Raw genomic sequence first — 15,664 nt, 5'->3', positions numbered from 1 at the left:
ATGACTCATTTGAGAAACCCCTCAAGATGAGTGAAAGGGCACAAGCTTGCATGCTTACCTAAGTCAGAGGTAAAATTACAGAATCACATTTTACAATCAGTAATAAACCCACAATCAGACCTTACCAAGTAACCAGTGTGCAAAGTTGAACCTGTATGGTTACTAAGAGAGTCCTTAATCTTATTTTTTTGCCCCAACATATTTGTAACTCTTACCTCCTGCTCTGTGATTCTGAACACACTTTCATGCAAATCATCTCTTTCCAGGGGAGTTCGGATCTGTCTGATTAGTCGATCTTCACAGTTCTCTAATCTAAGTCTAATGTTTCGAACTTCAGAGATGTAGAGATTATAAACTGATTCCTCTTGCTCCTCTGTAAAAATAAATGTTTAAAAAATACCTTGTTTTTTTTTTCTACCTTTGAATGACCTTATTCATGTTTTAATACAGCAATTTTCCTATTACTGGGTAACAATTTAGTCAAACTTACAGCTCCTATTTAAACTCACTTTAAAACTTAAAGTGTAAATCTTAAAAATAGGAATTTTAAAATTTAAGAAGTAAATAAAATCTCCCTAGAGCCATCTGAAGCACCAATTTCTGATTCATGCTGTCCAAAGAGAATAATATATTGTCCCTTTTTATGTTTATTTATAAACATAATGTGAATTATATGTTATTCATAAACATAATGTGAATTATTTAAGTTGTAGATTTTAAAAAATAAATATAATCCTTAAAAGTAAAAAGAAAATGAAGAATGTGTGAATGTTTCAGATTTTAAAAACCAGAAAATTACTAATAAAACATTTGTTATCTAAGAAACATCAAAAGAGTTATGAATAAAAATTATATTTAGGGCTAGAGTTGAGGCTCAGTGGTAGAGCACTTGTGTAGCAAGAGTGAGGGAAGTTCTGTGTTCAATTCTCAGTACAGCATATAAATAAATGAATAAAATACAGGTCCATCAACATCTAAAAAAATATTTTTAAAGATATATATTTAATAAAATTTAACTAAACATTTTGCTTTTAATCCCTATATATAATTATTCGTGAGAAAATAATTGAGTCTTTCCTATACCTGAAGGGTCACTATCCTAAATATGACCTTTCAGAAGATTTTGAAAAGATGATTCAGTGAGGATTCATCTTTTTCATAATATTTGGCTGGCATCTTTTTGTTAATTCATCACTTAGAAATAAGTGAATCTCTCCTTGAATCTTCCTACATCAAACTTTTGGTTTTGGTAATGCAGGTGCTTGAAACTGAAGCCTTGTGTGTGCTAGGCAAATGGTCTACCATTGAGCTACTATTCCAGCCATACATTTTTGTTTTGGTGTTCCAACAATTATATCTCTATATCACAAACTGAGTGATGTAATACAAACAAGATTAGGATTCCCACTGAGAACACTAAACTCCTGGATTAAACCAAACATCTGTGGGCGGGGGTGGAGGAACCAGAAATTCCCATGCTTTACCTCTTTCTGCAGACTTAAGAAGTTCTTGGTAATACTGTTTACATACATTAACTTCCTTTTCAAGTTGTGTTATATCAGAGCCTGAAAATACTTGGGATTCCTGGCTGTCTTCCAGAAAATCTTCAAAACGAGACTGGAGATTACTCAGAACTTGCTGATGTTCACCAGGCAACATTGTCTTGATCTAAAGAAGACCAAAGATCCATATAATTAAATAATTATAGTAGCAAGAGTTAAATCTAAATGAGACAAATCTCTTGCTGATCTCAGTATATTCCAGTTTACATTAATAAATAGATATAGGTAGAAGAACCATTTGAAAATTAATATTCTCTTCTGTTAACAATTTCAGGTTAAAAAACAAGTCAATAAATTTCAATAAACTTAATTATAAACTACATCAATCTCTCCATGTCCAAACACTATGTCCTATCCTGACATCTCAGCACTAGATGAAATCTGTTATCTCCAGAATTCTCTAATTATTTGAAAGTGCCCGTACATGGCAGGCATCTAACAAATATTCACTGATGCCTGAATATCAGCAAGGGTCTGCCAGGCTTTATCCTATTCTGGAACAAAAACAAAGTCCACCCCATGCATGACAAGGCATTCCACATTTCTGGACATATAGAGTTGATGTGTACATTTCACTTACTGAAGCCACATTGCTAGCTCGAATTCTCTCAATTTCATTGATGAGATAATGCCAGGATACTACACTCTTCATGTTAATGTGAGACTCATGCCAAAGAGTCAGGACATTTTGATACTGTTGCTCAATTCTGAAATATAACAGAAAATACAAATTAAGTCTTTCCACACCTTCTGAAAGCATTCTACAATTTTTCCTTTTGTTTCTGAAATAATCCATGTTTACTAGTTGTAGAGTCTTCAGATTCTGAGCAGACTTGATAAAATATTGATTGTTTCTTTAACCTTCAGAAGGCCCCCAAAACAAGTTCTATGTCTTCAGCTAATAAATACAAACCTGTTTGCAAAGTCAACTGCTTCTTTATTTGGTGGAGGAACAGTGAAGCACACAGATGGGACCATGGCCTCATTACCAGTAGGACTAATGACCTTCCATTTAGCACGATGAGAGTTATTTGCCAAAACACATTCGTCATCTTTGTATATGGTTATCTGGTGTTAAATGAAGAACAGAATAACTATATCAGATCACTATTAGCTAATTTTTTTCCATACTCAATCCTGAGATTTGTTCTGTTTTATGAGATGGAAAAATGTCATCACTACTAAGCAACATGACCTTGTTTTATAATACATGAATAGTAACAGAAACTGGTCTGTACCTCAATTTGTCGGTAGTCACAGATAGCTTTGATTGGAATTGAAGTTTTGAGTTGACAGTCAGGATTCCTTGGCTTCAGCTGAATGATTGTTTTGGCTCTCCCCATCAGACTTGCTACTGAGCTCTTATACTGTAGAAGTTCTTCTTTCTCTTCCTACATTGTAAATAGAGTGGATTTTAAGAAGTGAAAGACTTGTACTCTCCATTCCTGCAGAGATTTACACAAATAAAATTTCACCTGAAAAGTTATTCCTTAGCCACCTGGTCTCAACTTCCAGTTCCTCCATACCCCCTCCTGCATTCTTCTTCCCTTATTTTGTTTGTTCAGATTTTGTTTTGTTTTTTCCTCTTTAGCATTTACACTGCCTAATACACTACCTACATTTTATTGAACATGTTAGCACCACAAAGGTGGAGATTCTTGTCTGCTTTGTTCATTGTCCTGAAACTATAACGGTGCCTAGGGTATAGAAAGCTCCTAACAAATATTTGTGGAATAAACAACTAAACACACTCATCCAGAGTATTGTTAAAGCATCTTAAAGCATCAAGGCTATCATATAAAAAACAATTCTGTTGTGTTACCAAAAATTTCTAAACATTTAAATGCTTAATCAAATGAAGTAAGAATATATGAGTACCAATAAAATTAAGTTCTGCACATAAAGTGTAATAAATTAATTAACAATAAATTAATAAATAAAACACTAATCCAACCACTATTCTGCATTGTGGATGGAATGCATGAGTTTTTGTATGAGTACCATTGATTCCTGAACAAGGTCTTCCAGCTTGTGAATGCTGCTTGATCTATCACAGCTATACTTCCGCTGAATGGCGTCTTTTAGATTCCTTAAATAATCAGTAGCTTCTTTGGCATCATTGAAAAACTAAGGAAAGAGAAAACTTGTCAGTCAGACTCGTTAAATGCCAGTAAAGCACAGAATTGTCAAGTTTGGAAAACCAGGCCCTGTGTATACCCCTTATTAAGCAAGAACAGAATAAAAGCACAAGATAACTTGATAGCTACATCCTTCTTGAGTCAAACAACACTTGAACTTTTGAGACAGGGTCTCGTTAAGATGCTGAGGCTAGCCTCTAATTTGTCATCCTCCTGTCTCAACCTTCTGAGTCACTGGGATTATAGGCATGTGCCACCACATTCAGCTTAAAGTAGTTTTTAAAGAATTTTTCTTTTTTAACAGAATGCTGCAATCTCTCTTACAGGACATGAAATTAACCCTTATATCCTACAAAGAAAACATTTCAGTTTATTCATTCTGCACACTATATACATGCTTATGTGTGTAATAACTTATGAAGAAGATTTCTGCAAGTCAGCCCAAATCACTATGCTATCTACTGGAGTCCTGGTTCTATTAACATACCTCAAAATATGCAGTGTTCTCCTTTATGTGCTGCTCCACACACTGGCAGAGTTGTAAGATCCAGCTCCACTGAGTCTGCATGGCAGCTCTGTAGGCCTTCAAGACAAAACACAGCCATTAAAACCAGATGGAGAGAATAAGGTACCTGCTGTGCTAGGGAGGCAGTCTAGGCTTAGAGTGATTTCTTAGCATCCACAAGGCCAGGGTTCAATATCCCGCACTGCAACAATCACAACAACAAAATAGGCATGTCTACACTGGTGCTTTTTAATGATAAAATACTCTATCTAAATAGATGATAAATTGCTTTAACAGTATGAGACTTGAAAAGCATGGTAGTAAAATGTTCCTCTTATTTAAGAGTTCTCACTTATATAATCCTAAAGTTTACACATTGAGTTTTTAAATCAGTGCAGCTGATTTCTCTCAAATTTTAAACTTCTTGAATTTTTTTCCTAAAAAGACAAGAGAAAAGTTAACTCTGGCTATTTTTGCATGAAAAATATTTAAAATTTGAAATAAATGCAAGATACCACTCCTATTTAGAAAACTATCTCTTTTGTTTACTCCTATGCCACTACCCTTACACCTGCTTGGTTAAATCCTCAAACATGCTTTCCTCCATGACGACTTCATTTTCTGTTTCTCTGAATTTTTACATTACTGAATCATAAAATATACCTTCTAACAGAAATAGCTGGTTCTGTAAGTGTTCCTCTTTGCTTTTGCTGAGGAAAGAATTGGGGAAGATGGAAAAGGAGCACACTCTTTCTTGTGCAATTTGGAGTTATAATAATTATAATCTAGGAATTATAATTTGAAAGTCTGTGGACTCAAACTTTCATTTCATGCAAAGTGTATCTTTCAAGAGGGCAAAAAGTGTAAAAAAAAAAAAAAAATCCAACACCCTTTTATGTTTGAGGTGCAATTCACTGACTTCCAGGAGAGGGAGCTCTAAATGTTTGCACAACTTAAGCCTCTCATTTCTTTATTTTTTTCCCCTCCATTAGGAATAACTCATCTCTGCAGAGCAATGTACAGGCGGGCTTTCTGCATGGAATGTACAGTGCAGCATTGGAAATCTGATGCTATATTATGATTATATTATCTGTTCCCTCAAATCAAGCTTTTTTTGTTGTTGTTTTTATTTTCTGGTACTGGGGATTGAATGCAGGGCCTTAAGCACCCTAAGCATATGTTCTACCTCTGAATTATACCCTAATCCCTCAAATTAAGGTACTTTGAGTAAACTGGCATATCACTGTATGTTATCACATTTCTAGGGTTTTTTAGTACAAAATATGAAGTAGTGTTGATAATTAACCAAGTATTATTCATCTACCGATAATCTACAATGAACAGGCCAATGGGGTCATAGGGATTACTAAGGCTTCATTTTACTCCTTAAGAAAATTTTAGTTAGATTATTATTCTATGTAAAAGTAATCAGATTCACATTCACACTTTTCATTCCCATCAAAATTCTATTTTCCAACAGCTCTCACTTATCTGCTCTAAGGAACACTGTATTTTTAGATTATTATTGTACAAAAGTATAGCCAGATCATGTGGATACAAAAACTTTAATTTGTGTGAAAGAAAGTCAAACATAACATTCCTAACTTCCTAATGAGGCCTAGAATTTTACTAACATTTTATGTACTGATGACTTCAGTGAACAAAGCGATAAGATCCCTTCCCTCAACTGCGAGTGTGAGGCATGCCAGCTTTTATGCAGAACACTTTTTCCCTCTAGCAACTTGTGACATATGTCTGTCCCTGGTGATGCTCCCCGTCCTCTTACATAATCCCAGTTCACATTCACAAAGTCATTGAGTCTGTCTAGTGCACATCAGGCCTAAAAATCAAAAACTGCACAGGCAACCTGCAAATCCCACGTCAACTCTCCACTTCTGCAACTGAAATATTCACTCCACACTAAGAGGAGGAAGCTACCACAATACCCTTCACCAAACCTGTGTAGAAGCATTAAATTAAATTGCAATGTGATATTTCTGGAGAATATATTATATAATTTGCACTCTACTCAGAGGTGAGAAGAAATTATTTCTTCTCATTCTTACCACAACTCTATTGAGGCAACATAGTCCATTTTTGATAGGGATCACTTGTGCAATGTCACAGAGATGGGGAAAAACTACAATGTCAAAGTTAAGACAAGGTCATTCATGTTTACGGAAATAAATCACCATGGCCACAGGGGTTGATGAAGGTACCTAAATGATAGGTGACACATTCAGGGCAAGAAAACTGAAGGCAAGTGTCAGTAAGATTGTCAGAAACATTATTTTTCAGCCAGGCAGTAGTAATTTGGGTAGTTTGTATCTTTCAGCAATGGAAGTATCTGAAGGGTCACACTCCTATATCAATATTCAACCCATACTGTTATACCTTCAGACTCACCTCAATAGTTAACCGGGCTGGGTGATTTTCCAGAAGGAGCTGCTCTGCTACCTCCTGAACTGATTTAATATTTTCTTCCTTTTGATCTAGTTCTCTCATTAATTCCTAATTTAAGAAAGAATTACAAAGTGTGTTAGAAAAAAAAGATCTAAACCTGAAATTCAACTTTAGCACACAAGGACAAAGGGTGCACTTACAGCATGATAATCTTTCTTTCGAGCTATGTTGGTATTTCTTTCGCTCCAATCATACGCAACTTCCTCCTCCTCTTTTTCATTTAACCAAATAAGTTCTTTAGTTGCTCGAGTTACAAAATTATGGAGTGTATCAAGGTGCCGTTCTTGATTCCTGGATGTGTTCTTTATAAGAAAAATCATTACAAGAATCATATCTCTGCCAAACAGAGATAAGGGAAAACAGAAGTTTGAAAAAAAAATAGAAAGAAAGAAACTTACCAAGAGTTTTGCATACTGACTCTCTAATCTGTGCAACTTTTCTGCATAGGTTAGCTTAAGAGGTGCTGTCATTTGAATCTATGAGATAAAAAGATCAAGATTAGGGATCTTAAGGAATTCTGACTCTCACTTCATGTATTTATTATTGAATTACAGGATTTTATGTAAAGAACAAATCAATAAAAAACTACAATGAAATATATAAAAATTTAAAATACACATACCTCACTGATTTTAGCTTCTTTAAGGCTAGATTCAAATTCTTCAATAGCTCGGTGAACATTTTTATGATTTTCTAAATGGCTTTCAACACTTGGCAAATCTGAGCCCCATTCAGTGCGATCCAGCTGTACCTTTTATAGCAAAATACTAGGTTAAAAAAACAAGCAGGGCTGGGGAAATAACTCTGTGGGTAGAGTGTTTGTCTCACATGAATAGGCCCTGGGTTCAATCCCCAGCAACATACACACACACACACACACACACACACACACACAGAGAAACAAACAAACAAACAAAAAAACAAAAACCTGACAGCAATAAAGACTAAAACACTCAGGTAGAAATCCTTTCTTACCTGCATCTCATCGACCCAATTCAAAAGATCCTGAACAAATTTCATGTTGATTTCTTCTTCTGTTAAATTCTGATCCAGCAAAGAAGACTTTAGAAGGGGTTTTCGGATCTGCATCAATTTCAGAGTCTGCAAAGAATTTGGCTCTACTCCTGAACTGAAATTCGGAACTAATCCTGATGGGAAACCAGGTGTAAAAGCTGGAGTGACAGATGGAGTCAGGCGGGATGTCATCCCTGATGACAGGCCAGAAGTCACACTAGAAGAGGTCAGGGATGAGGTTAAACTCTGGGTCAGTCCTGAGTTCAGACAGGGGTTTAAGGTCTGTGCAAATCCTGAGTTTAAACTCTGAGTGATTCCTGATATCATGAGCTTAGTCTGTTCCGTTGTCAACATGCGTCCTTTGCTGTACACAGAGGAACACTCATTCCTTAAGGCCAAAATTTCATCACGCAGTTTTGCAACCCTGAAAAGAAAATCAAAAGGAATAAGGCATAATATAAAATGCAGTTGTGGTAAAGATTGAATCCTAACATGAGCTATGGACCCTGGTTAATAAAATGTACCAACACTGCTTATTAATTCTAATATACCACCAATGCAAGATGTTAATGATAGAAGAAGAGATATGGGGCATTTAAGAACTTAAATTCAATTTTTCTATAAACCTAACTGCTCATATAAATAAAACCTATTTGGAAACAGTCATTGTAACATTGTAATTGTATTGATAAAATTTTGCATCATTATCTTTTTTGTTAAGTGTTTTGCTTTGAGCACTTTCAGTATTGTTAGTCTTTATAAATATCACAGGGAACATAATTACTACACTGTAATGTGATTATTGTCCTGTTATTGGACATTCAGAAAAATTCCAAACTTTTGTTACAAAATATTTCTGGCATGCACATAAAGCTTTCTTTTCTATTTTTATTTATTATCCATATTTTTAATTACTATAAAATCTTAAAAGTGAAACTGCTAGGGTCAAACATGATTTAAATTCTGCTTTCATATATATATGAAAGAGAGAGAGAGAGAGAGAGAGAGAGAGAGAGAGAGAGAGAGAGAGAGAGAGAAAGGGAGAGACTGTTGCAGCCTGAAAGGTTTCATTCCTGCACCCAAACACACTACTCAGAAATACATATTTTTCCAACATTTTGTTATGAACATTTTCCTATAAAATAAACACAAATCTGATTTAAAAATTAACTTTTCTTATTTTTCCACTTTCAAATGTCACATATGAGATAGACAGATTGAGTGCTAGGGATTAAAACCAGGGTCTTACACTCTAATATTGAGCTACATTTCCATCCCCAAATATGAATATTTTTGATGCATGTAATTAACATACATGCATTTAAAATATCCATTTTAATGAGTATATTAGTTACTATGGCAGTAAATATTACATATATCACATGATTTTTTTCTACAACTGATTTTGAAGAACAAATATCTACACAACATGCCAATGGCAAAATATAACAGAAATAATGAGATACTCTTTCAACTGAAAAGAGCTAAGAAATATATTTTGTAAGATTGTCACACTCTACATTCCTATTGCAAGCACCCAAGAACAGCTATTCAGAAGGACAAGGCGGGAAAAAGCAGCACTCTCACCTCTGTACCAACTGATCTGCCTGGTAGTATTTTCCATCGGTAAGAATCTGTATATCAATTACATGCTGGCGTAAAAAGTTCTCACATTCAACTATGTACCCAGCAATTTCTGCTTCATTTTGAAATTGTACACCTGATTCCAACCTTTTAGAATCCTGTATTGAAAAGAAGTCAATATTAATTCTGAGTTACAAGTGTTAAAACTATCCTTAAATTTGAAACTCCAAATACTGAAACAGAAGCCTAGTTGGGCTTTCTTTGTTTTCCCTTTTGATTCTTGGTTTTCCCTTTGCTCACTGTCCCTCAAGGGAGCAAATAATAACCTCAGTGAAGGACATATACCAAGAAATTGATGAAACGCTCTACAAAAGTTTTTAGTTAATCCAAACACACACTGACCCCCTAACAGCAACCCAGTTGCTCCTAAAATTAACTTACAGACTGGAGAGCATTTCGGGCAAGTATCAGTTTGTCTTCACAGATGACGCTGTCCCTCTGAACTCGGTTGGCAATCTGCTGCAGCATTTCCAACCTAAAACAAGGGATAAAGGAAAATATAGCTTTTTCCTGTGACATCAAACAGCTCACCATCCCTGGAAAATGTTAACCAGCAGAAAGTAAAACTCAATCCCACAACAACAATTCAATCAATTTAATACCTGTGTCCATCAAAGGATTCATTGCCGAAGCTAATGCAGGAGTTGATCAGTGTTGGACCACAATGAACAGAGAGAAGATTTTCATTTGAATCAAGACTAGTTCGAGTGCTGGTAGTGTTACTAAACACAGAATCACTGCTACGATAGCTGTAACTACTACTGTGCATTTTTAGTCCTTAAATGATGTTCTTTGACCATTAAAAGTAGACTAAAAATTAGAAGGTCTGGAAAAAGCTCTACTTCTACTGATGAAAAGTGGCAGCTGAATTTAACAGCTTGACCAGCTCTCTTAAATATGCATCAACATGCATATGCAATATGCAGCAAATAATATGCTGATAACTATTCAAAAGAATCTCCCCTAAAGCCATTGGTTTGCTCACTGAGGTTTGTCTTTTGTAGCTTGCATTAAAAACCTGCAAGTACAGACAAAGCAGGCTGATTAGGGCGTCACTGGAAAAGATATGCCAAATACTTTCACTATGAATCATCCAATTGCAACCACCTAAAAAACAACTCAGATTCCTCACAAAAACTCAGGTACAGCTAGTGAATTCCAAGTTAAAAGAACAAATATTCGCTAATAGCCTATCTCTTGTAAAGGGCTACTGTGTTCTGAATTACAGGAGGCAAAAAGCTGGAAATTATCAAGTACTCATAGACATTCAAATATGATGAGAAACAAAGAGTACATTTCCATTTTAACCACCATGTCAATTACTCATAAGATTAAATTAACTGGAAAATTATCCATTTACCTTTATATGCCATGCTCTCAACAATGTCACATCTTAGCTGTTATAGTTATATGTTTTAAAGCCAAGGTGCTAAGTAGACTATCAATGTAATGCTTGTAAATGTAATTTGTCTGTGCTTGCTTTTCTTTTCTATAGGCTGTTACATAGCACAAGAACACTGCCTCTTTCCTATATGTCTTTTACACACTCCCTGCCACATAGCTATTATTTACAATTCATAGTCAATGCCAAAAGACTTGTTGTGTCAAGAAAAATGAAGACATCTATTCAAACAAGCTTCTAAATATTTTCCTACCTCCAACACTACAAAGACAAACTGTTCTTTCTCTACTCTAAAGATAGGGAGTTTTCAAAAGGCAAGAAAGGATAAATTTGAGTATGCTATATCATATACTGCAAGTAAACAGAATAATTCATGAAGTAATAGTAGTACTAACATTTATTAAGTAATTATTATGTTCCAGGAAATTAATCATTTTACATACATGAATCATTTCATATACATGACTTTATCTTATACTCATAAACCACCAAATGTGGTTGGTACTCTTATATCCTATTCACAAATGAGAAAACTGAGGCTCAAAGAGTTAAAGAACTTATTTAAGATCACACAATGTGCGAGCTGAGTTAACAAATCTAATCCAGGATTCACTGGTTCCTGGGCCCTGAAATCTCAACTATATTCTTTCATTAATATATTTCCATGGTTTGGATGTGTTACCTAAAGTTATTATACCATAAACTTAATCTTCAATGCAGCAGTGTTGACTGGTGGGACTTATAAATGGTAATTAAGTCAAAAACTCTGCCCTAATGGGGTTTAGTTACTGTAGCAGTGGGTTCCAGATAAAACTAACTTTGGCCTTCTCTTGTGCACATGAATGCTTGCCCATTCGTGTGCATATATGCACACTGTGTGTGTTCCTTCTCTCTCTCTCTCTCTCTCTCTCTCTCTCTCTCGCCTTTGCTCCTTCCATCAAGGTACAATGCAGCACTGAGGCCCTCACCAGGTGCAAGCACTATACTGGACTTCCCAACCTCTAGAACCCTGAGAAATAAATTTCTTTTCTTCACAGTCATGTAGTCTGCAGTATTTCTGTTGTAGCAACATAAAGTAGTTTAAGATACATACATTAAAATTTGGCTACTACTGTGATGAATAAAAATCTATTCTGTATCATTCATTACTTCAGATGATTAGCTTAGTATCTCCTTTTAATCACCCAAAATTACCTCCTCTATAAAAGCTTCAGCCTGCATATTTCAAGTTTATTTTGATTCTAATGACTGAGTTATGTAGTTGTAACACTATGCATTAACAATAATGTAATCAATAATTTAATCAGGTTGAAAAGTTGGACTTTCCCTTGTATCTTCAACACATTATTTCATATTTTAACAACACTGAAATCGATGTATTAGACATTAAGAACGTCACTAGACTGACCACTTGGATTGTGTATCAGGTACCACGTTAAGCACTGACAACACAGGGGTCATCAAAAACAAGCCTCTGACTCCATATTCTTGGAGCTCATATCTAAGGAACAGGTAGCACTTGATCAAAGAGAAATAAACAAAATTATAACCAAGCATAAGTGCTATAAAACAAAATACAGGTAAAATATGAGAGTTATAAGCAAGACATGTGAAGCAAACTGGAAGACCATGGAACGCTTCTAGAGGAAGTAAACATTGAAGCTGGGGTAAAGAATACAGAGAAACAGGGAGGAGAAAACAGTCTCCCAGCAAAAGAACAGACTGTGCAAACACCCTGTGTGTGGAGGGGGGGTGTGATCTCAGCACATGAGAGCCCCTGAGAGAAGAGTGTCTGCTCTGTAGAGAGCAAGGAGGTCAGTGAGGTATGCCTGACCACATAGGCCCCGGGATATAAAGCATGGTCCCTATGGGCCTCACAGCTAACAAGGGACACAGATCACTATTCCCACATACTACAGGCAGGCTGTGAGGCAAGGACTACAAGGGAAGCAAATTTATCCAACAGGGTTGGGGATACAGCGTGGGAGTAGAGTACTTGCTTGCTTAGCATGCAACAGACTCAGCTCCATCCCCAGCACTGAAACAATAAGTAAATAAAATAAAATTCAACCAATAAATGTTTCCTGGAGATTAAGCTATATCTTCCTGGGCAACAGTAGTGCAAGCAACAGAATATAACAGCCAGTGGTGATTTCATGGGATAAATGGATTTGTACAAGTATGGCAGAAGAGGAAGCTGAGCTGATATTTACTTTGTGTTTTTAAGATATGAGCCCATGGCCCTTGAAATGGAGGCAAGGCTAGATTTTGGTTTCCACTGCCCTGCAGAAATAGGTCCAGGAACACAAATGCAAGAAGAAATAAAATAACTGCTAAACTCAGAGCTTCCAGATCTAGGTCTGAGTGACTTAAGGCCACCTTTCCCAGGTTTCTATGGGTAATTTTGATTGGCTTTAAACTGTAACACCTTATATGAGACTTCACATACCAGTCCAGCATACCAAGTCCTTTATATCATTAATTCACTGATCTATTTATTCCTTAAAATATCTTCAAGTTTCCTAGATAAGAAAATGGAGGATGAGAAAAACTGTGATTTACCCAAGATGACAGGACTAAGTAAATGGAAAAGGCAAATATGGGTCCTCTGTCTACCTAGTTTTAAAACTAAGGTCTGCTGCAAAACATCTGTCCTACCTTTCCACTTCTGGACGAAGCACCTTTTCCCTCTCGAGCATGGCAATGATGAGTTTTCCCCACTCTTTTTCTATGTCATTTGGATGATAACCTTGAAGGAGTTTGATGCGTCCAAATTCTATCCATATCTTCAGGGGGGAGAAAAAAACTTTAATGTGAAGCAAAGACATTTTTAAAAATATTTTTTTTAGATGTTGATGGACCTTTATTTTATTCCTTTATTTAGATGCAGTGCTAAGAATTGAACCCATAGCCTCACACACGCTAGGCAAGTGCTCTACCACTGAGCCACAACCCCAGCCCACAAAGAGATTATTTTAAAAAAAGATTATGCTTGACAATACAAAGGAAACTTCAGCTTACCTCTAGTAGTTTATAGAGGCGTTTAATTTTTGATTTTTCTGTCTCTTTTGGTGGGATTTCTGTTTCTTTAAACTGTAAATACTGATTATAAAGTGCCTAAAATGAGAAGGAAAATAAGCTAAAGGTCAAACTTCAAAGATATATTTTCATTATCTCATTACGTCACTGCTGTAAATTGTGCCATATACATTCAGTGGCACAATTTATAAAATACACACTCAAGGACAATTCCTATTAATTGGTGGCCTGGGTTATATAAGATTTGGCAAGGGTGTAATTACTGATATGAACCATGATTCAGCATGTACCACACAGGAACCTGGATAATAATAAAACCATGGCAAGTTTTACTATGGCTATACAAAAAACTCTCTCATTGTCCAAACAAGAAAGCATGTTCTTTAAAAATCTATAAATACTTTTTAAATGCTAAATTTATTTCACTGACTTATTTAGTTTTTAGTTTGTGGAAAATAATTTGATGTGATTCCTATAGAGGAAGGAAAAAAACCCACTCTATTTTACGGTAATATCCTTGAAAACAGAATTCTTAGCAGCAAAGTAGGACTAAAATCTGATTTCAATGTCCCATTGGCCAATTTAAATAGGTTTTTGTTTTGTTTTGTTTTGTTTGTTTTTGCAGTACTGGGAATTGAACCCAGGGTGGCTCTACCACTAAGCTACATATCCAGCCATTTTTTATTTTTTTGAGGCAAACTCTTGCTAAATTGCCCATGCTGGCCTTGAACTTGAGATCCTCCTGCCTTGGCCTCTCAAGTAGCTAGAATTATAGCACTACCACATCTGGCTTGAACAGAATTTTTTAAATAAATGAAGATAGGTACTATTAGTTGATGGTACTATTATTATATTAGTTTGAATCAAATAATTAAATTATCATTTTGCTTATAGATATTAATTTGGGAGTCTCTGAAATATAATTTATTGTATTTATTAAAAAGTTCCTTCATCAAAATTATCTAGATAAATAAATGTCTCCACATTTAATAACTGTGTACTAATTATTCTGTCCTAATTCATGCTGCCTTAAAACAAGACCCTAAAAATCATCAGGCAAACACACTTCTGCAGAATTCCATTCAATGGCTTACTGCCTGATAGAATTATCTGGCATTTCCTCACAAAAATATTTTCTTTCCCATATATGTCCTATCATAGGCACTCTCAAGTAATCTATATGGTCAAACTTCTTCCACAACCTTAAAAATCTGTACTAGTCACAGCTAATACAAATTAACCCAGGGATGCAGACTATAGGAATCCATTCAGAAATAGGTGAATTTAAACATGAAACCTGGAATTCATTTTGAACTGGAAATGCGTCTTCAGGATGTCTGTTGGTTATTAAGCACTGAATGGTACGTGTACTAAAAACTGCTACTGGTACCATACCACCTGGTAGTAGAAGGGAAACTCTTTCCCACTTTGTAAAAGTTCATGTCTACATAAAAAGCCATCATACAAACAACGTGAGAATACATTGAAAAACCTTCAGATCAACAGATGCCAAGTGATTTTGTGCCAAGGACAAACTCCCTGTGGCAATGTGAATAAGAGCTGTGCCACAGATGTTCTGTACAGATGCCTGAGCACAACAAATAACTTTTAACAGGGCCCACCCTGGGTTATTAGTTTTTGTGATTCTAGTGTGATCATCAAAACAAAACTTACAAACCAAAGAATTAAGGCTTTGGAGTCAATACTCACATTATTGGTTTGTAAAAACAAAAAACACTGCTCTTTGAAATCCAAATGAACAAAATGAGGGAGCATTCTACTATCAAGAATTCTTGGCTAAGTGTACATACCTATAATGTGATTTATAGTTCTATAACACTCTTGCCTCAAAAAGCTTGACCTAAACTTTTCAGAATTGGCAAATGTTCTGCTAATC

At 35.5% G+C, this 15,664-nt stretch overlaps 1 protein-coding gene across 23 annotated transcripts in view; it reads right to left on the bottom strand.

Moving 5' to 3' along the window:
• The window catches only part of Dst (dystonin), a 427,642-nt gene that overhangs the window by 152,318 nt on the left and 259,660 nt on the right, over positions 1-15,664 (bottom strand). For all 23 annotated transcript variants that reach the window (XM_021721801.3, XM_078019848.1, XM_078019847.1 and 20 more), the window contains 16 exons: positions 13,750-13,845; positions 13,387-13,514; positions 9,708-9,801; positions 9,270-9,424; positions 7,644-8,106; positions 7,291-7,419; positions 7,067-7,144; positions 6,809-6,970; positions 6,612-6,716; positions 4,188-4,283; positions 3,564-3,689; positions 2,801-2,953; positions 2,476-2,630; positions 2,143-2,269; positions 1,485-1,668; positions 216-373 (listed from right to left, as the gene is read on the bottom strand). In XM_021721801.3, the coding sequence (XP_021577476.2) occupies positions 216-373; positions 1,485-1,668; positions 2,143-2,269; positions 2,476-2,630; positions 2,801-2,953; positions 3,564-3,689; positions 4,188-4,283; positions 6,612-6,716; positions 6,809-6,970; positions 7,067-7,144; positions 7,291-7,419; positions 7,644-8,106; positions 9,270-9,424; positions 9,708-9,801; positions 13,387-13,514; positions 13,750-13,845 (2,409 nt within the window). The remainder of the gene's footprint in view (positions 1-215; positions 374-1,484; positions 1,669-2,142; positions 2,270-2,475; positions 2,631-2,800; positions 2,954-3,563; positions 3,690-4,187; positions 4,284-6,611; positions 6,717-6,808; positions 6,971-7,066; positions 7,145-7,290; positions 7,420-7,643; positions 8,107-9,269; positions 9,425-9,707; positions 9,802-13,386; positions 13,515-13,749; positions 13,846-15,664) is intronic.

This window comes from Ictidomys tridecemlineatus, chromosome 8, assembly GCF_052094955.1.
Source record: "Ictidomys tridecemlineatus isolate mIctTri1 chromosome 8, mIctTri1.hap1, whole genome shotgun sequence".
Taxonomy (NCBI): Eukaryota; Metazoa; Chordata; class Mammalia; order Rodentia; family Sciuridae; genus Ictidomys; species Ictidomys tridecemlineatus.
Note: the sequence above shows the minus strand (reverse complement) of the source record. Positions and strands in the feature narration are given on the sequence as shown.